Source organism: Chiloscyllium punctatum, chromosome 8 (genome assembly GCF_047496795.1).
Source record: "Chiloscyllium punctatum isolate Juve2018m chromosome 8, sChiPun1.3, whole genome shotgun sequence".
Taxonomy (NCBI): domain Eukaryota; kingdom Metazoa; phylum Chordata; class Chondrichthyes; order Orectolobiformes; family Hemiscylliidae; genus Chiloscyllium; species Chiloscyllium punctatum.
Genome location: NC_092746.1, coordinates 72,445,223 through 72,472,951, shown reverse-complemented (window position 1 = coordinate 72,472,951; position 27,729 = coordinate 72,445,223). Strand labels below are relative to the sequence as shown.

The 27,729-nt window shown below is 39.5% G+C and overlaps 1 protein-coding gene across 1 annotated transcript in view; it reads left to right on the top strand.

Annotated features, from left to right (window-relative positions):
- hus1 (HUS1 checkpoint clamp component) overlaps positions 1-27,729 on the top strand; it is a 44,140-nt gene that overhangs the window by 6,408 nt on the left and 10,003 nt on the right. The window contains exons 2-7 of the mRNA XM_072575784.1: positions 4,373-4,500; positions 9,985-10,161; positions 11,225-11,332; positions 17,076-17,150; positions 23,746-23,845; positions 27,410-27,541. Coding sequence (XP_072431885.1) covers positions 4,373-4,500; positions 9,985-10,161; positions 11,225-11,332; positions 17,076-17,150; positions 23,746-23,845; positions 27,410-27,541 — 720 coding nt within the window. The remainder of the gene's footprint in view (positions 1-4,372; positions 4,501-9,984; positions 10,162-11,224; positions 11,333-17,075; positions 17,151-23,745; positions 23,846-27,409; positions 27,542-27,729) is intronic.

The window sequence follows — 27,729 nt, the reverse complement described above, 5'->3', positions numbered from 1 at the left end:
CCTACCCACATCTACATGCTTGGTCACCTTCTCAAAAAACTCAGTGAGGTTTGTGAGACACGACCTGCCTTTGACGAAACCATATTGACTATCTGAAATCACATTGTTGCTTGCTAGATGGTTATAAATCTTATCTCTTATAATCCTTTCCAAAATCTTTCCTACAAAAGAAATAAGGCTCACTGGTCTAGAATTACCTAGGTCAACTGTGCTACCCTTGAATAAGGGCACAATTTTTACAATCTCCAGTCCTCTGGTACTAAACCTGTAGACAATGGCGACTCAAATATCAAAACCAAAGGCTCCGCTATCTCCTCCCTAGCGTCCCAGAGAATCCTCTGATAAACCCCATCTGGCCCAGGGGACTTGTCTACTTTCACTCTTTTTAGAATTGAAAATACCTGTGCGTAACTAACCTCAATCCTTTCTAGTCTAATATCTCGTACCTCATTCTTCTCCTCTGCAATATTCTCCTTTTCCTGAGTGAAAACCGATGAGAAATGTTTGTTTAGCAGCTCTCCGATCTCCACATGGTCCACACTCAACTTCCCACTTCTGTCTTTGACTGGTCCTATTCATCTTTTTATTCCTCACATACCTATAGAAAGCTTTAGGGTTCTTCTTTATTCTATTTGTTAAACACTGCTCGTGTCCTCTCTTTGCTCTTCTTAACTCTCTCTTTAAATCCTTCTTAGCTGATCTGTAACTCTCCATCGCCTCATCTGTACCATCTTGCCTCATCAACACATAAGCCTCCTCCTTCTTCTGAACAAGAGATGCAATTTCTGTAGTAAACCACAGTTCCCTGACCTTATAACTTCCTCCCTGCCTGACAGGGACATACCTATCAAGGACATGCAATATGTGTTCCTTAAACCAGCTCCACATTTCCATTGTCTGCATCTCCTGCATTTTGCTTCCCCATTCTATGCATCCTAATTCTTGCTTAATCGCATTATAATTGCCCTTGCCCATTGATAACTCTTGCCCTGTGGCATGTACCTATTCCTTTCCATCGCTAAACTAAACATAACTGAATTATGGTCACTGTCTCCAAAGTGTTCACCTACAACTAAATCAAACACCTGGCCTGGTTCATTACCAAGCACTAGATCCAGTGTGCCCTCCCCTCGTGTCGGCCCTTCGACATACTGTGTCAGGGAACCCTCCTTTACACATTGGACAAAAACTGATCCATCCGACATACTAGAGTTATAGCATTTCCAGTCAATGCTGGGGATGTTAAAGTCCCCCATAATGACGACCCTGTTCATTTCACTCCTACCCAGACTAATTTTGCTAATCCACTCTTCCACCACCCTGGAACTCTTGGGGGGCTATTAAAAAAACTCCAAGCAGTGTGACCTCTCTCCTGTTTCTAACCTCAGCCCACACTACCTCAGTAGTAGTCCTCATCAAAAATTCTCTCAGCCACCATTATACTCTCCTTGACTAACAAGGCCATGCCTCCCCCTCTTTTACCGCCTTGCCTATTCTTAATGAAAGATCAAAACACTGGAACCTGCAACATCCATTCCTCACCCTGTTCTATCCATGTCTCCGAAATGGCCACAACATTGAAGTATCCATGCTGCAAGCTCACCTACCTTATTTCAGATACTTCTGGCGTTGAAGTAGACACACTTCAAACCAGTTTGCTGTCTCCCAGCACATTCCAACATCATTTTTTACACTCATAGTTGGTGTGTCAGGTTTTCAGCAAGAGTTCATGGACTCTGGGTTTAAACTATGGGCAACTAGGGATGTGTCTTGCCTGGGTGACTTATTCGACGGGAATATACTGATCTTTTGACCAGTTGGTTCAGAAATGTGAGTTGCCCAATAGTGACCTCTTCCATTCGTTTTTCAAATTAGGAATTTCTTAGAAAAAGATACCACACTTCTAACTGGTTCTTATAGATCTGACACTGAGAAGAGGGTGCTGAGTACTGAGAACACACTTTCTGTCAGTAATGTCTATCACCTATTGGGAGAGGGTCCCTTGGGTGAGTCCGAAGAGCTCTGTAATGTATGGGAGAGAGAGCTGGACTTTGTGAGCTCTTCTAAAGTATGGGAGGATATCTGGAAAAATGCAAGGAGGATATCAATTTGCAACAGGACCCATGTCTTGCAATTGAAGATTCTCCACAGTGTCCACTTGGTTCCAGACCACCTTTCAAAATTTAAAGGGGAGTATCTCCAATGTGTCCTAAATGCGAAATGAATATGGGCACGCTCACTCGATGTCTCTGGTCCTCCCACAGACTGCCGGCATACTGGAGTGCTGTGGTAGGCAAAATAGAGAGCATCTTAGGGTCAGAGGTGGAGATGGATCCGGTATCTCCTCTTCTTGGCCTTGTTAATCTACTTCCATTAGATGCGCACAAAAAAGGCTTTTTAATATCCTCACTTATTGTGCAAGAAAGAACATTCTGGGGGTGGGGGAGGTTGTGCTGATAGGCTGGCGTAAGCTAGTCATAGAACACATCCCTTTGGACTTTCTTACAAGTATGGTGCACCTTAAAAATGAGAATTTTTTATAAGACTAGCGGCCCTTTTTAGCCAACTCGGGTACACATTTGTCTGCCATACTAATAAAGGCCTCTATATAGTCATAACAATTCTGTTTAATGAATCTGGTATCCAGAGAGGAGAACTACGAACACACAAATATGTATAAATTTATGCTCTTGATGGTTGAGGGCTATTACTTTGCTTTGTTGAGCTGTATTTATTATTATTATTATTACCACCATCATGTTTTTTTTAGTTATCATTTATTTATTTATGTAATTAGTGGGTTTTTTGGTATTGGTTTGAATTGTTTGGTTTGTATTTGTTGTAATGTCCAAAAACATTTTCTTCTGTTTTCAATAAAAATATATTTAAAAAAAAAGAATTTAGAACTCTTGAACTCATGAAACACTGAGTTAAGAGGCAAGAATAGCACCATTGAATCATGCCCCATTTGATCATGGTTGGGTGGAAGGTGGGAGAACAGTTGTCAGGTAGCCTATTCCAAAATCTTATAAAGAAAGGGAAGGCTGAGAGTCCAAGTCTGTTCCTGAGACTTGAGCAGGTCAAGTGTAGTGTGTGGTATGGGAGTGCAACACTGCTGAAGATGCTGTCTCTCGGGTGAAATACTGCAGCAGAAGTTGACCATTTATCCCTTGGGCCTGCTCCACCATTCTAGATCGTGGCTAATTATCCACTTCAAAGCCATTTCCCACAGTATCCCCACATTTTTCATTATTACCTCAGGATCTAGTGATCTCTGTTTTGAACATATTCAGTGACTGTGCTTCCATGCCCCAGTGAGATAGACAATTCTAAAGATTCACTAATCTCTAAAAACTAAACCAAACTGTCAGTTCAGGAAGCGCAAGGTATTCTGTGGCATTATTTTGAGTAAGAGGAGGGGAGTTCTCCCCATTGGTGTATGCAATCTCTTTTCCTCCAGCGGTATCACTACAAATGGCAGATTGCTGTTTGTAGGACTTTACCCTGCACATATTGGCTGACACAGCATAGCAATAAATGAGTGATATCTTTCAAATGCTGAGGATATGAATAGCACATTTTAAATGCAAATTTTCCAATGTTGCGGAATCAAAACTGGTGCTTAAAATTTATTTTTAAATCTGCAGAAGTTGTGCCTAATTTTTTATTTGCTTGCCCTGCAACAGTACCTTCCAATTAATTTTGACCAGGGGCAAAGTGAGGACTGCAGACACTAGAAATTAGAGTCAAAAAGTGTGGTGCTGGAAAAGCACAGCCAGTCAGGCAACATCCAAGGAGCAGGAGAATCGACATTCTTAGCATAAGCTCTTAATTTAACCACTGTGTATAATTTTGTAGTATCATTGTAAAATCTGGTCTACATGTATGTATGGTCACAGTTAATAATTATGCCAATAAAACATATTTTGACTAATGATAATGAGTTAGTGAGCAAACTTATTGCTGGGCACACTTTTATATGCGCATAAACAAGAAAGGTATCAGATTTTTATCCCCAGTGCTTGCTAAGTTAACTGTTCCATGGTGGTTCAGTAATTAGGCAACCCCAAGTTGTGTCAATGTTCATGAAAATCAAAGACTGAAGATCAGCCTTGTTGACCATATCTGATCAGTATCCAGTTATCAATCCTGAAAATGTGTGCAAATATTGACATCAGATGAGGACAGAATCAGGCTGAGCTGAATGGCCTACTTCACTTTGTTTTAAAATTGAATTTATCGGATTCAAAATTTTGAAGCAACAGATTGCTACTTTCTTGGAAATGTTCACATTTTGCAATGTAAAAATTAGTTTGTGTTATAATGAATAGACTGGAGTGCATGTGTTGTTTAAATTGTTTTATATTTTCAGGTGTTGTGAACACGATCTCCAAACTCACAAAGTTATGTATTCTAAGACTTACCAGTGACAAGCTATACTTTATCCTTTCTGACAAAGTGGCCAGTGGAGGTGTTGCAATGTGGTGTCAGCTGTTTCAGGTATGATCCATCTTGTGTATCGTGTGTGAGGTATCTTTTTGTTTTTTTTTTATTAATTTGGCCTCATTTTTCCAGAAGGTAGGAAATTCAGGAGTCACAGCCATTGGCTGCCCTTTAATTTGGCGATGACATCTACCCATGATTGCAAGTTTCTGCCATGGATAGTTTTATGACTGAACAGGCCAAATCTCAATCCTCAGATCTTTGGGCACGTGGACAGGACACTTTATGATGTGATGCAAACCTGAGTATAGAATATGCTTCAATTCTTTTCCTTCCCTGCTTCATCATTAAGACATTTGAACGGAAAGATAACACATTTAGAGTCATAGAGATGTACAGCACAGAATCAGATCCTTTGATCCAACTCATCCATGTTGACCAGATATCCAAAATTAATCTAGTCCCCTTTGTCAGCATTTGGCCCCTATCCCTCTAAACACTTGCTATTCATATATCCATCCAGATGCCTTTTGAATGTTGTAATTTTGCCAATCTGCACTCCTTCCTCTGGCAGCTCATTCCATACGTGCACCACCCTTTGTGTGAAAACGTTGCCCATTAGGTCCCTTTTAAATCTTTCCCCCCTCACCCTAAACCTATGCCCTCTAGTTCTGGATTCTCCCACCCTGGGTTAAAGACCCTTCTATTTACCTTAACCATGCCCCTCATGATTTTATAAACTTCCATAAGGTCACCCCTCAGTTTCTGACACTCCAGGGAAAACAGCCCCAGCCTATTCGGCCTCTCCCTATAGGTCAAACCCTCCAAACCTGGGAACATCCTTGTAAATCTTTCTGAACCCTTTCAAGATGGACAAAGTGTATGTTTTGAACAATTGGCTGCATGCTCACCCCATTTATTAATATCAATGATATTTTGCTTCAAGGAGAATTTCACAGTATCTTTGCAGCAGCATCTTTGTCCGTCTCTGGAACGCTGGCCTTATGGGAGTTCAGAAATCAGTACCTGGCAGTAGAGACACTTTTTAGCTATCTAGTTACAGAGTCCAGTTCATCATAGTTAATTTGCAAGTTTTGTCTGAAGGTTTCAAGAAGAACATGAGCGTTTGTTTGACAGTCCTCCAATTGAAACCAGAGGATGCAGCTAAAGCATTGCTAGTGTAATTTCTGTACTATAGTTATATGCCACTGATACATGGTGCAGGTCTCATTGTGGCATAGGTGTCACAGAGTAATACAGCATGGAAACAGACCCTTCAGTCCAGCTGATCCATGCTGACCATGTCCCAAACCAAACTAGTCCCAATTGCTGCTTTTGGCCTATATCTCTCCAAACCTTTCCTATTCGTGTATTTATCCAAATGTATTTTAAGTATTGTAATTGTACCTGCATCTACCCCTCTGGCAGTTTGTTCCACATACAAACCACTCTGTGTAAAAATAATTATCCCTCCAGGCTTTTTAAAAGTTTTCTCTTCTCCGCTTAAAAATATGCTCCCTAGTTTTGAACAGCCCCACCCTAGGGAAAGACCCTTGCTATTCACCTTAACTGTGACCCTCATGTTTCTATAAACTTCTATAAGGTCACAATTCAACTTTCTATCTCCAGTGGAAAAAGCCAGTTTGTCCAGCCTATCCTTTTAACTGAAATCTACCACTCCAGCACCATCCTGGCTAAATCTCTTCTGAATCCTCTCCAGTTTAATAACATCCTCCCTATAACTTGGAAACCAGAACTGGACACAGTTCTCCAGAAGAGGCCTCACCAATATCCTATATAAACTCAATATGACATCCCAATTCTATACTCAAAGGATTAAGCAATGAAGGCAAGCGTGCTAAAGGCCTTCTTAACCACCCTGAGTACATGTGATGCAAATTTCAATGAATTATGTACCTGAACCTCTACGTTTCTCTGTTATAAAAAAAATACCCAGGGCCCTATCATTAATAACCCAAATTAAAACAGTTCAGTACACAAAGACTTATGTTGACTTGCAGAGAGCTTGGTTGTCACATTCTCGCTGCCATAGTTTGTAGAAAACTGAGCTGATCCAGAGTTGAATCTCTGTGTCAGAAGTGAGCTTTTGATGAGGTGGCTGTCATGATATGAGGAAGTGCTTAACATATTCCAGGATTTCTTCTTCACTATATGTGGGAGGTGGGGATATTTGACCAATCATCTGTTTTAGCAACATTCATAGTCAGGCTGAATCTTTTGCATTCAACTTGAAGAGAACTTGTTGGTTCTATAGGAAATTAGTCTGGGAATTAGTAATGGAGGATAAAGAGGTAGCAGATAAGTTGAACAAATATTTTGCATTGACCTTTGCTCGAGAGGATGCAAGTAGCTTTCCAGAAATTGCTGTAAATCAGGAGCTGAAAGAGAGGTGGAAACTCAAAACAATTGCAGTACTAGGGAAGCAGTTCCAAACCAATTGTTGGAAATGCAAGTTGACAAGTCTCCAGGATCTGATGGATATCATTCTATGGTGTTAAAATAAATAGCTAATGAGATAGTTGATGTGTTGATGATAGTTAACAGGGAGTGTTCCTTTAGATTGCAAAATAGCTCACATAACTCCTTTTATTATAAAAGGCGGGAGGCAGAAAGCAAGAAACTACAGACATTTAACATCAGTCATAGGGAAAATATTAGAAGCTGTTACTACAGAAGTGACAGCAGGACATTTGGATAAGTACAAGGTAATCGAACATAGCCAACATGGTTTTGTCAAAGGAATATCATGTTTAAATTTATTAGAATTCTTTGAAGAAGCAATTTGTGCTGTAGCTAACGATGAACTGGTGGTTTATTGTATTTAGAGCTCCAGAATGCATTTGATAAGGTAACATATCAAAGGTTATTGCAGAAATTAGCAGCTGATAGTGTAAAGGGGAACATCTTGACATGGATATAAAATTGACTGGCTAATAAGAAGCAGAGATTCGGAACTTTTTATTCTGGACTGGCAGGATGACATGAGTGGTGTGCCACAGAAGGCTGGGGCTTCCACTGTTTACAATTTGTATAGATGATATGGATGAAAGGACTGAGGGTATGGTAGCTAAACTTGCTGATGACACAAAGAAGGTATGAAAGTGAGTTGTGAAGATAATATAAGGAGCCTACAAGGGATATATATAGTTTAAGTGCGTGATCAAAGATCTTACAAATGTAGTACAATGTAGCAGCGTGTGAAATTGTCCATTTTGGCAGAAAGAATAAAAAAGAAATATATTATTTAAATGGCGAGAGATCTGGGTGTCCTAGTGCATGAATTATAAAAAGTTAGCATGCATGTAGAGACCATCAGGAAGTAATCAGAAAAGCTAATAGACTTATGTTTTATTACAAGAGGAATTGAAGCCAAGAGTTAAGCTTCAGTTATACAGAGCATTGAGGGACCGTGTCTGGAGTACTGTGTATAATGTCAGCCGCTGTAGTCATGAAAGGATGTTAATACATTGGAAGCAGCTCAGAGAAGGTTTACAAAATGAATACCTGAAGTGAGTAGATTTTCTTTTAAAGAAAGGTTAGACAGACTAGGCCTGTATTCTCTGAATTTAGAGTTGATTTAGTTGAAAATTATAAGATCCTGAGAAGTCTTGTCTGGGTGGGGGTTGAGAGAATGTTTCCTCATGCCTGAGAACCTAAGTGATAGTTTAAAATAAGGAGTCACCTACTTAAGACTGAGATGAGGACTTTTTTATTTCTCTCTCAGATGGTTGAGAATCTTTGGCATTCTCTCTCTCAAAAGGCAGTGGATGCAGAGCTTTTAATTATTTTTAAGGCAGAGATAGATAGATTCTTGATTACCCAAGGGGGCATAAGATTATTGGAGATATGCAGAATGTCGAGTTGAGGTTAAAATCAGATCAGCCACGATCTTATTGAATGGCAAAGCAGACTCGAAGGTCTAAATGGCCTACTCTTGTTCCTTATTTGTATGTTTATCATAAGATTGTCTTGCAAATCTAGCGTAGAGTAATGCTGCAGTTACCTGTAAGCTATAGATCATGTTTCTGTTTCCATTGTGGGATGTGGGCATTGCTGAAAGGGCCAACATGTGTTTTTCAGCCGTTTCAGAAGGCAGCTAAAAGTCAAACACATTACTGTGTGCCTGGAGTCACATGGGGTGACTTTACAGCAGTTTATAAGATTGTCTGGCATGAGACATGGTGAATAGCAAAGTTTTTTTTCCCCAGGTTTGGGGAGTTTAAAACTAGAAGGCATAATTTTAAGGTGATTGGAGAAATCTTTTAAAGGAGCTTTAGGCAATTGTTTCAAACAGAGGGTGGTTCATGTATGGAATGAACTGCCAGAGGAAATGGTAAATGCAGGTATGGTTATAACATTTAAAAGACATTTGGACAGGTACATGAATAGGAAAACTTTAGAGGGCTATGGGCCAAATACAGGGCAAAAGTGAGGACTGCAGATGCTGGAAACCAGAGTTTAGATCAGAGTGGTGCTGGAAAAGCACAGCAGGTGCTGTGTCTGAAATCGACATTTCAGACAAAAGCCCTTCATCAGAAAAATTCCTGATGAAGGGCTTTTGCCCGAAACATTGACTTTCCTGCTCCTCGGATGCTGCCTGACCTGCTGTGCTTTTCCAGCACCACTCTGATCTAAACTATGGGCCAAATACAGGCAAATGGAGCTGGTTTAGTTTGGGAAATTTGGTCAGCGGGGACGAGTTGGACTGAAGGGTCTGTTTCTGTACTGTATGACTCTATCTAGGCCATTCAAGTATTCCTCTGAAGAATTTTCGAGAACCAGACAATTGATTATAGAGTCATGACTGGGGCTAGATCAGATTTATTAATTTAATTCAAATTTGATTTGAACTCATTGTCCCGATGATAAGCCTGCGCCTCTAAGTTGCTTGTCCAGTGACATTACCACAATACTCTCATCTCCCTTTTATATCGATTTTAGATTAATTCCTTTAATAAAAGCAATATACTGCGGGTGCTAGAAATCTCAAACAAACTCGAGAGAATGCTAGAGAAACTCTGCATGTCTGGCAGCACTAGTGGGGAGAGAAACAGAGTTAACATCTCGAGTTCTTTGAGCACTCCTGAAGAAGAATCATGCTGAACTCAAAACATTAACTCTGTTTCTCTCTCCACAGATGTTGTCAGACCTACTGAGTTTCTCTAGCATCTTTTGTGTTACTTTTTGTACTCATTTTGTACATTGTGCTTCTGTTTAAAAAGCCAAGGATTCCATTTGTGTAATTAGCTGCTTTATTAACCTGTCCTGCCAGCTTCAAAGTTTTGTGTGCACATTAAGCCTTTTCCTTTCTCTCCTGCTACCTTGTTGATGATGTAATGTGGTAGATTTGGTTTATTGGAACTCCTAAATTTAACTGTGAGTCACCTTTCACAAAGCCTATCCTTTGGTCAGAGGGCATTGCAAAAGTACAGTTGTAGTTAGGTTCACATTCGATTAGTGACATATCAAGATTACTCTGCATTGTGTGCAATTTAATGTATGATCTGTTCAATCCCACAGGGCAATTTTTTTGATGAATTTCAGATTGAAGGAGTATCAGCAGAGCATAATGAAATTTATCTGGAACTCATGCCTGAAAACCTATCAAGGTCCTTGAAAACAGCTCAGAATGCCAAAACTGTAAAAATTAAGTTGACAATGAAGCATTGTCCGTGTATCACCATTGCTGTAGAACTGGTAAGAGCAGTTGTGCTGGTTGTTATCATCAAGTGTCAAACTTACCATTGATTGATTTAAAACTATCTAAATCATGGTGAAAACATTATTCCATTCCGCTTTTCTGAGGAATTACAAAGATGGATACTCTTCCTTAGTCCATGAATCTCTTCACATTTCACATCATTCTTAGCTAAACTCCTCTTGTGGTACTTATTTTGTGCAAGTAGTTTGGTGCTTTGGATATGTGGATTGGGACTAGGTAACTAAATTCCTGAAACCACCACATCCACAGGAAAAAATTGTAAAATCGCTAATATCTGCTTGTCCAAGCTCATTAGACCTTAGCGACAACACTATTACTATCTAAAACAAGTAAATAGTTATAAAACAAATTATGCTGAAGATTTGGTTGCCTGGTAAAACGCCATTTCATTTTATTTCTTTTTTAAGGAGGTTGGTGTTTGTGAGTTGAAATGCTGATTATTAATTAATTGGACAGAATAAGATTATTGCAAATAATTCTGCCAGATATTAAAGGACTGAATAAATGAATGAGTTTATATTGTAATATTTCTGATGGAGAGAAGAGAGAAAAAGCAGAGCAAACAAAGAGGAACAGAAACTTGCTGACTGAAAGGGAGATAGTAATAAAGAACACCTGCCTGATGATATTTGGAAGAGAGAAATTGGAGGGAAGATAAGGTTTGCAAAAAGAATTCAAATGCAAAAGATCAGAGATGCAAATACAGCAAAAGAAAAATGCTGCCCATTAAGACAAAGCAAAAGCAGGCACTGAGGAAGGCACGCAAAGCTAGAGAAGAAAGCTTGGGGGATTACAGAATTACAATCACAGGTAAGAAGAAAGAAGCACAGGGAGATTTAGTGTTATAATCTATGAAACTAGAAAATTTGGATTTATAGAACTTCTAGCTTTACAAGCAAAGTGTGCATTGTTTTATAAAATCTGCGAATAGAATTGTTAAATATAAAACCTATTGTAGAATTGCAGATGTAAATCAAAAACTCGCTTTCTGCAGTTTGTTTGTAAAGTTTGTTGTAACTTTGTTTCCTGCTCTCACAGCCCTCCCTCTCCAGCCACAATCGTATTGTTACACATGACATTCCCGTTAGCATCATTCCCAGAAAGCTTTGGAATGATTTTGAAGAACCCAGTGTTCCAGATTTCGATGTAAGTGATAATTTTACAATGAGTTTCTTTGTGTTGGTTTTAGAGTCAAAGAGTCTTAGAGCTGTACAGCATTGAAACAGACCATTCAGTTCAAATTGTCCATGCTAAACAGATATCCTAAATTAATCTAATCCTACTTGCCAGCATTTGGCCCCTACCCCTCTAAACCCTTCCTGTTCATATGTCCATCCAGATGCTTTTTAAATATTGTGATTGTACCAGCCTCCACCACTTCCTCTGGCAGTTCATTCCATAAACACACCACACTCTGTGTGAAAAAGGTGCCCCTGAGGTGCATTTTAAATCTTGCCCCTCTCACTGTAACCATATGCCTTCTAGTTTTGGACTCTGCTACCCTGGGAAAGAGACCTTGGCTATTCATCCTAATTATGACCTTTGTGATACCCTAGGAAAAACAACCCCAGCCTATTCAGCTTCTCTCTATAGCTTAAACCTTCCAATCCTGGCAACATCCTTGTAAATTTTTTTCTGAACAATTTCAACTTTCATAACATCATTCCTATAGAAAGGAGACCAGAATTGAATGTAGTATTCCAAAAGTGGCCTAAACAATATCCTGGAAAGCCACAGTATGACCTGCAAACTCCCATACTCTATATACTGACCAAAAAAGGTAAGTATGCCAAATGCCGCCTTCACTATCCTGCCTATGCGTGACTCTACTTTTGAGGAGTTATGAACCTACTATCCAAGGTCTCTTTGTTCAGCAACACTACCCGTTACCTTACCTTACCATTAAGTGTATAAGTCTTTCCCTGGTTTGTTTTTTCAAAATGCAGCACCTCACATTTATCTAAATTAAACTGAATCTCCCATTCCTCGACCCACCGGCCCATCTGATCAAGGTCCCATTGCACTCTGAGGTAACTTTCTTCGCATTCCACTACACCTCTAATATTGGTGTTATCTGCAAACTTACTAGCCATACCTCCTATGTTTTCATCCAACTCATTTGTAAAAATATCAAACATCAGTGGACATAGCACCAAACCTTATGGTGCACCCCTGGTCACAGGCCTCCAATCTGAAAAGCAGCTGTCGTCCACCACCACCCTCTGTCTCCTACCTTTGAGCCAGTTCTGTGTCCAAATGGCTAGTTCTCCCTGTATTCCATGTGATCTAATTTTGCTAACTAGTCTACCATGAGGAACCTTGTCAAAAGCCTTACTGAAGTCCATATAGATCACAACCACAGCTGTGCTTTCATTTATCCTCTTTGTTACTTCTTTAAAAAACGAAATTGAATTAATTAGACACGATTTCCCATGCACAAAGCCATGTTGACTATCCCTAATCAGTCCTTGCCTTTCCAAAGACTGTAAATCCTGTCCCTCGGGCTTCCCTCCAACAACGTGCCCGCCACTGATGTCAGGCTGATCGGTCTATAGTTCTCTGGCTTTTCCTTACCACCTGTCTTAAATAGTGCCACCACATTTGCAAACCTTCAGTCTTCCAGCACTTCACTTGAGGCTAATGATAAAACACCTCAGCCCAGCAATTACTTCCCTAGCTTCCTGTAGAGTTCTAGGGTACACCTGATTGGGTCCCAGGGATTTATCCGCCTTTATGCATTTTAGGACACCCAGTACCACCACCTCTGTAATAAGGACATTTTTCAAGATTCGTTATTTATTTCCCCAAGCTTCCATATCCTTCTCCACAGTAAACACTGATGCAAAATACTCATTTAGTATCTCTCTCATCTCCTGTTAAAGTTGTGGAAATACACTTTTACCACGCTTCAGTTTATTTCATTACATAATGAACAATACTTTTGCCAGTACTAGAGTTTTTCTTTCATTTAATTAAAAGTGACTCAATAGATGGGAGCATGAGGAAATTGTTTGCACATGCATCTGAAGGTTTTTATTATGCACCTTTGAATACTTCCCAATTTGTGGACTCATTCCATTCTCTCTCCTCCTAACCAAAATCTACATACTGTACCAGTTCCAAATATTATAGATATGCCCTAAACACTCTTGAACTAGCATAGTACTAATCAGAACAAATTAAATTTGAGGTGGTGTGAATAGACTGTTCAGTCCTTTTAAAGCATTTCCATTATTTGTGGCTGATCTGAATCTCAACCTCATTTACGTGCCTTTGAGTGGTATGTGTTTGTTTGAAAACCTCCTAGCAACCTGATCTTGGACTTCATATCTTTCCCAGAGCAGTGACTTTTGACTTAAGGTGTATTTGGTGTTTGAGCACACAGTATGTTAATTGCTTCCCATTAAGCATTAGTCGTAGCTTGGTGAATGAGAGAATACTTCTTACTCAGAAACAAATCACAGATATTTGATTGTTTTCCAAAAGACACAAAAGGGTGACTTCAAAACTTCAGAAAGAGTTTACTTGTATCTTTTTAGAGCAGGGAAAAAGTAAGGACTGCAGATGCTGGAGAACAGAGTCGAAAAGTGTGATGCTGGAAAAGCACAGCGGGGTCAGGCAGCGTTCGAGGAGCAGGGAAATCGACATTTCGGGCATAAGCCCTTTATCAGGAATGTTGTGGGGGGAAGGTGCTGAGAGAAAAATAGGAGGATGAGGGTGGAGGGAAGGTATCTGGGAAAGTGATAGGTAGATGTAGGTGGGGGTGATGGTGAAAGGTCAAAGTGGAAGCGGAGCGGATAGGTAGGAAGGAAGATGAACAAGTAGGACAGTTCAAGAGGGCCGAGTTGGAGGTTGGATCTGGGATGGGATGGGGAGGGCGGTGAGGGGAGTTAAGGAAACTGGTGAAATCTATGTTGGTTGAAGGGTCCCGAAGTAGAAAATGAGGCATTCTTCCTCCTGTCATTGGATGGCTTGGATTTGGCAATGGAGGTGGCCTTAGCAGAGTGGGAGGGGGAGTTGAAGTGGTCAGCCTCCCCTACCCTCCTGTTTATCTCTCAGGCCCTTTTTCTCTCCAAAACCGCCGCCCCAAAAAAAAACAAAACATTCCTGATGAAGAGCTTATGGCTGAAACATCAATTCTCCTGCTCCTCAGATGCTGCCTGACCTGCTGTGCTTTTCCAATGCCACACTTTGACTCTTTTTAGAGCTGGGAAGCTGTTTGCAAGAGTAAGAGACTAGTATATTCCATTAAGTAAAAGTATTACAAATAATTTTAGATTGGCTTGCAAAAATGTAAAAACTACAGTTGAAGATATACTGTTCAATGATGATGAATTACAAAAATGCTGAAGAACAATGAAAAATATACCAAAGTAGAATATAGAGATTAACAGGATAAGAAAAATATTCCCACTTGCCTTGGATGAGCACAGCTCTAATAACACTAAAGAAACACATCCACAAACATAAGTCCCTCCACCACAGCAATAGTGTATACAGTTTACAAATGCACTGCACAAATTCATGAAAGCTCTTCAGATAACACCTTCCAAGCCAGCAAGCATTACCATCTAGAAAGATGGGGCAGTAGATGCATTGGAACTCCACCATTTGCACATTTCTCTGCACGTTGTGGAGAATTCCAAGCCACTCGCTGTGCTGATTTGTAAATATACTGTCACTGTGTCAAAAGCCTAGAGTTCCATTCCTAACAGCACTCTGGGTGTACTGACACTAAATGGACTGCAGTGGTTTAAAAAGGTAGTTCACCACCACCTTTTCCAGGGAAATCAGTCATAGAATCCAAACCTTATGGAAACAGGCCATTCAGCCCAACAAGTCCACACTAACTGACCAAAGAGCGTCCCACCCAGGCCCATCCCCCACCCCCTATACTTTGCATGGTTAACACACCTAAGGAGAAAATGAGGTCTGCAGGTACTGGAGATCAGAGTCGGGAGTGTGGTGCTGGAAAAGCACAGCAGGTCAGGCAACATCCAAGGTGATAGGTAGATGAAGACGGGCGAAAGTGATAGGTCAGAGAAGAGGGTGGAGTGGATAGGTGAGAAGGAAGATGGACAGGTCAAGAAGGTGGCGCCAAGTTGGAGTCTTGGGACTGGAATAAGGTGGGGGAAGGGGAAATGAGGAAACTCGTGAAATCCACATTGATTCACCCCCTCCATGTGTGGTTGCAGGGTCCCAAGGTGGAAGATGAGGCGTTCTTCCTCCAAGCATCAGGTGGTTAGGGTTTTGCGATGGAGGAGGAACAGGACCTGCATGTCCTTGGTGGAATGGGAGGGGCAGTAATTTAGAATCGCCAATACATCTATCTTGCACATCTTTGGACTGTGGGAGGAAACCAGAGCACCAGAGAAAACCCACGCAGACACAGGGAGAATGTGCAAACTCCACACAAACAGTCACCTAAGTTGAACCGGGTCCCTGGAACTGTGAGGCAATACTGAGCACCATGCCATCCCACATGGAGGAATAGGCAATAAATGCTGCCCTGTCAGTGAAACTCACTTCCCGGAAGAAATAAAACAAAAGCTAAAATGAGGAAAATAAATCAAAAGCATTAATAGGAACCTTGAAGTACTTCACAAGTTCATATATAAAAAGAGATTGTGCAAGTAAAATGGGACCTGCGAAAGGAGAGAATTTTTACCTTCTCGATAATGATCAAATGTTGGCAGATATATTAATACTGATATCTCTTTAGTGAGGAAAGTGATGTAGGAATGGATATCAATCATGTGATTGAAGGTTAGATTAGTAATGTCATGCTGGATGAAAGGAGAATTGATATGTTAGTAAGCTAAAGGAAGATGAGCCACCAGGAAGACCATCGGACCATAAAACAAATGATAAGAACTAGACCAGTCAGCCTATTGAGTCTGCTCTGCCATTGAATGAGGTCATGGCTAATCTGATCATTGAGATATCTCTAGAAATACTCTGGGTCAAAATTGAACTGACCTCAAATTATAGTTCATTATGCTGTTTAGTATAGTGTGCTGAAGGACTGGCAGGTGAGCAGCCCAGTACCCATTTTCAGAATGTGTCACAGCACTAATAAGATTCATACCTGTGTTTGGGAAATTTTAGTTAACCTAATTAAGGATAATATTACTTTACATACAGATTTAAAGGAAATAATGAAACAGCATGGACCAATTCCGCTTCATAAACCTCCAATTATTTGAGGTGATAATGGACAAGCTAAATGGAAGGGGAAGGTGTGGTGGATCTAGTAAATATAGATTTTAGGAAACCTTTTGACAAGACACACAACGGAAGAAAGTCCTGCGAGAAGATAAGCAAATGGAGTTAGGAAATAGATCACAGAGAAAAATGAGAGTAGAAATTGAGAGCAAACTTTCAGGGCAGGTGGAATTGAGTAATGGTATTCCAGATTGTTCAGTCTTGGTGCCATCTGTTAACAATGAATAAGAACATAAATTTGTATTTTTATAGTTGCTTTAACATACTAAATTGCACCAAGATGCCAAAAAGGAATATTATAAAATAATATGTGGCACCATGCAACATCAGTTGTGTGGAGAATTGAGTAAAAGCTTGGTTAAAAGGGTGGGTTTTTAAGGAGCATCTTAAAGGAGGATGGAAGGGTAATTTTAGGGAAGGAACACCCGAAATATTTTGAACCTATAGTCTTCATGCTGGGGAGATTTTCAAAGGATAAAATCTGAAACTAACTGGAGAGTGCATCATATTCAGTCACAGAAGCCTCAGTTGTTTCCAAAGGTTGTGTAACATACTTCATAGTTTTCAAATTTTTAGTGCTTACTGTAATTGAATAGAAGTGTTATCTATCATAATTCAAGCTACTGTTTGTATTTTTAAACCTGCTTATCATTGGATTTTAAAGGTCAGTATTTATTTACCAGTACTGAAGATCATGAAGAGTGTTGTGGAAAGAATGAAGAATCTTGCTAATCATATTGTAAGTTTGTATCTTGAAAACTGTATTAAGACTTTACTCCATTTGTTGAATCTATCGCTATCTTAATTGCTGAGGATAGTATAACATTCTTGAGGTATTTCATTTTTTTTGTAAGTACACATGATAAATAAGGGGTTTTGGGTTGGCCATTTAGGACTGAGTTGAGGCACAATATTTACATTTGAAAATTACAAATCTTTGGTATTCTCTAAACCCCGCTTGTGTAGCTTGTCATTAAGCACATTAAAGACTATAACTGATAGGATTTGTCCACTAAGGGTTTAATGGATGTGGAGATAGAGTGAAAATATTGTTGTGATGTAGAAGTACAGGCAATATCTTACTATATAATGGAGCAAGTACGTTGAAATAGGATTAGATGGAAGCAATTTGGCCTCTTGTTGTTAAAGTACAGATTTGAGACGGCCCAGGGAATCCCTTATGCACTCAGACCTGTAAGCCTCTCTCTTGGTTCGTCCCAGAAATCGTACTCTTTGGAAGTCTGGAATGAAAACCCTCTTATAGATAGATTAGTTTAATTTTAGTCCTCCCCTTTATTTACCAATAGCATCACTATTACAAAATAACACTGATACCTGTAAGCTAAACTAACTAGGTTCTAATAACCTAGGAGAGTAGGATTACCCACTCTTCAAGTGCCCCAGTGACTTGCTGTATACAAAAGTTTACAAAAACATTGCATGTTCTTAATTAGACAGACAACAGTGAAAGACAATAATTCATAAGGAAGAAAAATTAAGTGTACACAGACCTATCACTCCTACAGGCCCTAAGGCATTCATCAGGTGGGAAAAACATACCCAGCCAAGTTAGGCACCTGCTAGCAAGATAAACTCCTATCATAAAGTGGTACCAGTCTAAGCTAATTGGAGAGTTCGTACAGCTTGCACAGCTCACATGTCAGATACAGTTGTTTTACAAAATGACTTCTTAGCAAGGAGGGCAGACTTTTGACCATAAAATGGCTTACTGACACATTGTGCCAGAATCTCTTCAATGTTAGGCCTAGAATAATTTCTAAGCTAGAAGCAGAGTCCTGCTTTTTAAGCACTGAATCATTCTGTACCTGAGGCTGAGATGTTACTGTAAGGTTGCATTTAAACTGATTCATTAGTCTTGAAAAAAACAGCATGTTTAATTTAAGGGTTGTGATTCAAATTCAAATAAGACCTAAGATCTGATTAATTAGAATTGACAGTGGGGCAGTCTGTAAGGTCTGTAGAGTGGTCTGCAAAAACAGCAAGTAAGTTCAAGCTTCATAAATATTACCTTTTACAGAGTTTGTATTTAATAACCAGTAATTGCTGCTCAATATCATCATAATGTCCCAAAATGCAGTTAAATTCAATCCATAGCAGGTAAGCACAAAGAGTTAATTTTCTAGTGGCTTCAACAGCCTCAGCACTAAAATGTTCTCTCTCTCTAGTGTCCTTTTGAACTCTCAAGTCAGGGTCTTGTAACAGCAAAGATGCTTTTCTCTGTGTCTGCCCTGCTTGCAAGGGGTAATAAGAATCCATTATAATTGACAGGATCTGACCATCAATTACAAGGCTTTTGTTAGTACCAAGTTTTGTTTCAGGGTCAGAATCAAACACACTCATTCATTTCATAAGGGAATGGCTGTGAATGTTAATCACTTAGTGTCCTGTCCACACAGATTCACTGATGCTAAGACTAAATGTCTTTAATTGCCTTAGAGCATCCTGTTATCACTTGGTGAGCACAGATGTCCCTATCTTCTGCATTCCTTGAGTTCCCCCCTTTTTCTAAGCCTTCCTGCCTGTCTATTTTCTAGTATGCAGGAAATGTACTATATAATTCAGCATTACATTTTAGTCTAAATGCTTAAAGACAAGTTTTAAGGCTATAGACTTTCTCATTGTGGCCTACTGTGCCATTCAATAAGATTGTTAACATTGCTTTCCTACTTACCCAATATCCTTTTTCTCTCTTGAATGAAAGATTTATTGAGTGCACCTTTGGAATATTTTTAGTGATATAGCCTCCGCTGCTCACTAGAGATTGGAATTCCAACACAAACAGCTTTCTGAGAGGTTCCTTCTCCTTTCCATAAGAAATGAAGAGTTTCTCATTTTTAACATCATGCACCTGCCCCCAGTTCTAGGCTTCTCCATAATTGCAAACATTCTCTCAGCATCTATCATGCCAAATCTCTTGAAACATTATATATTTCAATAAGTTCACGTGTCATTCTTCTAAAGTTGAATGGGAATAGATTTAATCTGCTCAAGCTCTTCCCTTGAAGAAGAAGCCTTTTAATTCAGATTTTAGCCTAGTGAATCTTCTCCTATACAAGGACATCTCGTCTTAGTAAGATGACCAAATTTATTTGCAGTACATTAGCCATAGTTTGCAGTGGTAGCAAGACCTCTACTGTTATGACCAGACTTCAGGTGAGGTCCACCAATTTGTTACAGTTCAGGCAGGATACCGAAAATTGTTAAGCTCCCTCGTGAGTGGAGGTGAACTGGTTCACATCCTCTATTCACTCATCCCCCTCAATTGCAACAAAGTTAATTTAAGAAGGATACTTTCCCTTATGGATACCTTTCAACCAGACACAAATGAGCTTCTGTTTTACAAGGTGCCAATTTCATCAGGCTTTCTTGAATTAACAAAAAAATTGATTTTTATCATTACTGCATTTGAGAAGAAATAATAGTGTAACACAGGTTGACCATGACACTGGAAGTTACAGGTGTCATTGGATATTGGCAGTTGACCAAAGAATTTTGAAATGGTTGGTTTCATAGGCTGATTGAAGTTCCTTAGTCTTGATTCCCTTTTTTTTCAGTTGGTTTGCAGTACTTAGAGTGAGAGAAGTTCTGCCTGCAACACAGGGGTAACTTGGGAACAGTTATTTAATTGTGACCTTCACAGCATGCTGTCACTTGAATGCAGGCTGGTACACTAGTCTTGCCAATCCATACTACTAGAACTGAATCTTGTTTTTTAGCCCCATCCCTGTGTTCTCTTTAAAGGGAGAAGTACAAAATGAATCTGGAATTGGAATGTTATCCACAAGTGATGGCTTGCTGTTGAATAGGGGATCATCAGTCCCCTATTATCTTTGTGGTCACAGGAGGTCACTGCAATGCATTTTGGAATTAAAAGTAAATAAATGTCTCAGCCTTTTGAGATTCTGATCCATTGTGATAACACTATTATATATTCTTGTTTGTTTTAAAACTCTTCAACTGTGCAAAATATCAAAATTGTTGTGAGTGAAATACAGACAAAAGATGGCAGGTAATAAAATAGCTTGAGTAACAAAAATGTTAAAGCAAGTTTATAATTTTGTGGTACAGTTCATATACTAGTGCTTACATTGTGCACTGTTAGTGACTACTCAGTGTGTTCATACAAATCATAAAGTTTTATATCCGCATGCTACACTGTTGAATAGCATCTCTTGCTGTTCTGTGCAGAATTGTGATGATTGCAGTCACACTTCTCAAATAAAAAAAAACTGACTTCACTGAGTGGGATGCACTTCAATTCAACTATTTGACTTTTAGATTGGTCTTCTGGAACAGTAGTATTGTTTGATTTTCAGTCAGAATCTTTAGATTTATTTTGTCCAAACAGATGTCCCTTGGAATTGTTTATGGTGAGATTCAAGGCGTTCTGTTTTTAAAGTATTAGTGTGTACATTTACTGTAGTTACATATGAGAGTTATTAAAGCATGTTAATTTTTTGAAAGACATTGAAAATTGCTTGCTGGTTGATTGCCTACATTTTAGGGGTTTTGAGGCATAATATACTTCTATCAAAGACTCTAACTTCTAAATTTTTAGTCGATAACAACAGGATCCTCAATTGTGTTTGACCTAACAAGGAACAGACTAGTACTTATGGAACAAGTGGAATTTATTCAGCAAGATTCTATAAGTACTTAATAACCAAACAGTGAAGACAACATGGAAGCTTATCTTTTAAGGTCCAGAATTCCTTGAATGGTGCTAGCAAATGCTATGCCTTTTTATTCCTGACTGCAAAGTGACATCATATTAAATCAAGTCTGAGATGAATTACACCTCAGTCACCTCTTATCCCTAATTCTAAGGGTTTCTTATTTCTTGTTAGGAAATAGTTTGGATAAACTCTTTCCACTGGATTAAGGTGAGGGTCATCTAGTGTCATCCTCAAATCTGTAGTTGAGGCAAAACATATCTCTATCTCTTAGTCTTTAGAATCCAAGAGGTAAGATTTCAATTTCGTTACACATACTTGTAAATACAGGGCAGTTGTATATACAATACTAATTCTTCTATTGATAAAATCAACTGTCATAAACAGTTCAACTCAGCACTCCCAGGATACTAAAGCAATCAAGTTCAAATGTAAATCGTGAGGATCAAGATGTCCTTTAACCAGAAAAAGACATGACCCTCTCTCACTAGTATCCTCACATACGGATGAGGAAGGACACCACTTCGACTGGGACAATACATCCCAGTCAAGCCAAACAAAGACATGCATGAGAATCCCTAGAAGCATGGCATTCCAACTGGAACTCTATCAACAAACACATCGAGTTAGACCCCATTTCCCACTCCATGAGAAAAGGAACAGGAAGTGACTTCACCACAGGAAATGACATCACCAACCCAAAGAAACCCAAACATATAAATAGAAAGCAGGAATTTTCAGCATTGCTTCGCATGAGGTCCACTGAAGATGTTATCCAGTCAGGTAACGAAACATCTGGAAATGAACCTTTCAGCTCAGTGGGCAAACCTACATCCAAAACCTCAACCAGATCCTTAGGTCATTTAAGCCAGCAGCTTGCAAACAGTTGACTTGTTAACTGTTTCACAAGCAGAAATTCAAACTGAACTGTTTAAAAAGATAGATGGGGCAAAACCCTAACATTTTACTCCATGTCAATATAAACCCCTAGAAGTGTAGCCACCAAATCATAAATTCCAGAACTGTAAATGAGCGATTTACGCAGGTGGAATTTATTAAATTAACTACTTATTTATTATTGTTATTTGTATTAATTTGTTTAATTATTTGTTTAGCCCAGAATTATTTGCTATCATAACAGTGTAAGAGCATGAGGGTGTGCTTTGATCGGAGACCAATGTTTTGCAGGAATCTGGCAATTTTGAAAAACTGAATTGGAATTTAGGCTCCCAATAGATTTCTGGTATCTGTTAGTGAGGAGAGTCATGGACCTCAAGTAGATGTGTTCTAGGACATGTGAAAGCATTTTGGAAAATCACTGTCATGATTCTAGAAATGTATTTAAGTAGCTTTCTCAGCATTCAAAATACACAAAGGGAGCTTCCCAAATAGCTGGGAAAATTCTGTTATTAAGGATGAGATTGCAGAGTACTTGGAAGTGCATACTAAAATAGGGTGGAGTCAGGCATGTCAAGGGGAGGTCATGCCTGACAAATATGTTAGAATTATCTTTGAGGAGGTAAAAAGCAAGTTAGACACAGGAAAACGAGTGGACACAATCTATTGGGATTTCCAGAAGGCCTTTGACAAGGTGCAGCACTGGATGCTGCTGAATTAGATAAGAGTCCATGGTGTTAGGGACAAGCTATTGGTATAGATAGAGGATTGACTGACTGACAGAAGGCAGAGAGTGGGGATAAAATGGTCTTTTTCAGGATGACAGCTGGTAACTAGTAGAGTTCCGTACGGGTCAGTGTTGCAACAAATATTTATATTATGCATTAAAGATCTGGATGAAGGAATTGAGGAAATTGTTGTGAAATTTGCACATGATGCGAAGACAGGTGGAGGGACAGGCTGTGTTGAAGAGACCGGAAGGCTGCAGAAGGACATGGGTCGACTAGGCCAATGAGCAAAAAAACTGGTAGATGGAATACATTGTGGAAAGTATGAGGCTATGCACTGTCGTAACAATAATAGAGGGTTAGATGATTTTCTAATTGGGGAAGGCTTCAGAAATCTGAAACGCAAAACAATTTGGGAGTCCTAGTTCAGGATTCTCTTATGGTTAACATGCAGTTCGTTTGGCAGTTAGAAAGGCAAGTGCAACATTGGCATTCAATTCAAGAGGGCTAGAATACAAAAGTGGAAAAGAACCTGTATAAAGCTCTGATCAGACGCCATTTGGAATATTGTGAGCAATTTTGGACCCCGTATCTAAGGAAAGATGGGCTGGTGTTGGAGGGGGTCCAAAGGAGGTTTACAAAAATGATTCCAGGGTTAAAGGGCTTGTTATATGAGGAATGATTGAGGACTCGGGTTTAGAAGGATGAGAGGTGGATCGGATTGAAACTTACAGTATACTGAGAGGCTGGATTGAATGGATGTGGAAAAGAGAATGGGGAGAGGAGGCTGTAAGAGGGGTTGAGAGAGGCTGGAGGCTGTGAGAGAGGTTCTGGGTGAATGGGGTGGATGTGAGAAGGGTGCTGTCATAAATTTAGCCGTAGCCTTGTCTCGGAACTTTCACATTAACTCAGCTACTTGACTTAGGAGAAGTATGTGTTCAGCAACTTGGAGAGTTTTCAGTTTTGGCATTAGTGATAAATGTAAGTGATACATCTGTAGATTTTTGCATTTCAGATCATTGAAGCCAATCAGAATGGAGAAATGAATTTGAAAATTGATACTGATCTGGTGTCAGTGACAACACATTTTAAAGAACTTGGGAATCCCCCTTGGGGTAAGTAACTTGTGGGACATGAGCATTGCTGACTGACTGGTTTCCCTTGAGAAGGGAGTGATGAGCTGTCTTCGAGTCCATGTTCTGTAGGTAGATCCACAACACTATTAGGAATAAGATTCCAGTATAAGAATACTTTGATAAGAATATATGTGCAAATTGAAAACAAAGTATGGTAGCGTTTAAAAGTTGTTTGTCAAATTGCCAAATATTTCAGTAAACATGTATACATACACACAGGAACATGAGTAGGCCATTCACCCCCTTGGGCTTGTTCTGCTATTCATTTAGATCGCGGTTGATCATTTGTCAGTCACTTTCCTATGCTACTTCATGCTCAATTGAGCTTCCACAACACTCAGTAGAGAATTCCAAAGATTCTCTACTATCTGGATAAAGAATATTCCTCCTCATCTCAGTATTAACTGATCCATTCCGTTTCTGAGATTGTCATCTTTCTCTTGACTCTCAAGCGAGGAGAATCATTCTTGCTACATCCACCGTATCATTCCAGGTAAGAATTTTGTACATTTTAATGAGCTCACCTTTCATGCTTTGAAATGCTAGAAAATATGGGCTCAGTTTCCTCAATATCACCATCTCAGGGAATAGTCTGGTGAGCCTTCATTACACTTCCTTTATTGCAAGTATATCCTACCTTAGATTAGGAGACCAAAGTTGTACACGATTCTCCAGGTACGGTCTCACCAAAGCTCTGTACAACAGTAGGAAGACATCTTTGTTGCTATGAACACCAAAATATATTTGCCTGACTAATTGCTTGCTGCACCTGCATGCATGCCTTTAATGACTCATGAACAAGGACATCTCCAAGTTCCATTGAACACTAACAAATTTCTAACATCTCCGTGTTGACAAATTACTCTTGTAAAACCACAGAAAGAAAGCAGTAGACTGTTCAGCACCTCGAACCTGCATCGTCATTCATAGGATCATGTCTGTACTTTTGACCAAATTGCATAAATTCATATTAATTCACATTATATTTCATCTACTATGTTCCCGCCCATTAACTTAGCCCATCAACGTCCCCTTGAAGCCTCTCTACATCCCTCTCACAACTTACACTCTCACCTAATTTTGTCATTGACAAATTTGGAAATACTATATTACCTATGGTGCCTTCATCTAACTTATTTACATGAACTGCAAACAGCAACGGTCCCAGGACAGATCCTTGCTTTATTTTAAAGGTTTTGTTAAATACTAGGTAGAGGTATCTACTATGCAAACTTTTGGTGACTTTTTACATTGAGATATAAACTTGAACAAGGTGACAGTACACTTAGACAATGTACAATTCAAAGATTAGATTCCAGTTTCCTATATGCTTTTGTCCCATTTTATAAGAGATTTGCTCTATTGTTTTATCTATTATCTTTATATGTGTGTGTGTGTGTCTGCATGCAGGTAAATGTTCTTCATATCTGGAGGGAAATCTTCTGTTGGGCGATGGTGGAGAGAAACAATTTTATGAATTAGCTATTCTTAACATTTGTTTTCTATTTTGCAATAACTTTATTTAGAGCGATAGAGATATACATCACGGAAACAGATTCTTCGGTCCAACTCATCCATGCTGACCAGATATCCCAACGCAATCTTGTCCCACCTGCAAGCAACTGGCCCATATCCCTTCCTATTCATACACCCATCGAAATGCCTTTTAAATGTTGCAATTGTACTAGCCTCCACCATTTCCTCTGGCAGCTCATTCCATACATGTACCACACTCTGCATGAAAAAGTTGCCCCTTAGGTCTCTTTTATTACCTTTCCCCTCTTATCGTAAATCTATGTTCTCTAGTTCTTGACTCCCCCACCCCTGGAAAGAGACTTTGTCTATTTATCCTATCCATGCTCCTCATGATTTTATAAACCTCTATAAGGTCACCCCTCAGCCTCCGACGCTCCAGGGAAAACAGCCCCAGCCTATTCAACCTCTCCCTATAGCTCAAATCTTCCAACCATGGCAACATCCTTGTAAATCTTTTCTGAACCCTTTCAAGTTTCACAACATCTTTCTGATAGGAAGGAGACCAGAATTGCACGCAATATTCCAACAGTGACCTAACCAATGTCCTTTACGGCCACACTCCTGTACTCAATACTCCGACCAATAAAGGAAAGCATACCAAACGCCGACTTCACTATCCTATCTACGTGTGACTCTACTTTCAAGGACCTATGAACCTGCTCTCCAAGGTCTCTTTGTTTAGCAACACTCCCTAGGACCTTCCCATTAAGTGTATAAGTCTTGCTCTGATTTGCTTTTCCAAAATGCAGTACCTGGCATTTATCTAAATTAAACTCCATCGCCACTCCTCAGTCCATTGGCCCATCTGATCAAGATCTCATCTACCACCTCCTGAGTAAAAGAACAGGAAATGGCATCACCATGGGAAATGACATCATCACAGGAAATAACATCACCAACCCAAAGAAACCCAAACATTTAAATAGAAAGCAAGAATCATGTACACTGCTTAACCTGAGGCCCACTGAAGATGTCACCTAGTAGGGTGATGAAATGTCTGGAAATGAACCTCCCAGCTCAGCTAGCACACCTACACCCAGATCCCGTTGTAATCTGTGGTAACCTTCTTGGCTGTCCACTACACCTCCAATTTTGATGTCATCTGCAAACTTACTTACTTACTATACCTCTTATGCTCACATCCAAATCATTTATATAAATGATGAAAAGTAGTGGACCCAGCACCAATCCTTGTGGCACTTCACTGGTCACAGCCTCCAGTCTGAAAAACAACCCTCTGTCTTCTACCTTTGAGCCAGTTCTGTACCAAATGGCGAGTTCTCCCTGTATTCCATGAGATCCAACCTGGCTAACCAGTCTCCCATGGGGAACCTTATCGAACGCCTTACTGAAGTCCACGTAGATCACGTCTACTGCTCTGCCCTCATCAATCCTCTTTGTTACTTCTGTTATTCTCTTGACTCACTTTTTTGCTTTTAAATTACTGCTGAATGCTAAAACACGGAACACATGGAGAAAATGCATTTAAACAGACTCAGTGTGAACACTAAATCATGAAATTCAAGTTTTGTATATCTAACAAACAAGCTGATCACCTCAGCTATTGCCATCCAATAAGTCAAATTAACTCAACTGATACCCTCTGGTTTTGGATCTTTTGCTGAGTCATAGAGGTCTATAGCAATGACAAAGGACCTTCAGCCCAATCACACCCACACCAGTCAAAAACAACAACCTATTTACATCCCATTTTTCAGCACTTGGCCTATAGAATCTGTGGCATATGATGCCTCCTTATTTTGCTGGAAGGTCCTGGAGCTAATATCTAAAATGTGAAATCTATACTCATCTGCTGATATGCCCAATGTTGCTGAGCATGGACCAGTTCCTTTTGGTCTTGATACTATTATTAGAATTAAGCATTGCAATTCAAGAAATATGCTGTTAACTGTTCTGCTTTAAAAACCGTAAAATTGATTTTTAATGTAAGCTTTAGCGTAAACCTTAAAATTCAACTGATGTAGTATGAATTATTATTTATGGCAGTTGAAGAAGGTACACAACCTAATTCCTACCAAATAAGCGATCCGACAAGCATGGCTGAAGCTAGGATAGACATAAAGAGACTTCTTCAATTTCTTGCCGGACAGCAAGTCAACCCGAGCAAAGCCATATGTAGTAAGTTGTTTATATGTTTTCCACTTTTTATATGTTTGACTAATACTGTTAGATTTTGGATAGAAGTTACGATATAGGAATGGGTCATTCCCTAATCAATCAGTTCAGAGATGTTATTGCACACCTCTGGAACAGATGGGAACTTGAACCCAAGGTAGATATATTCTCACCATGAGGACACTCGATAG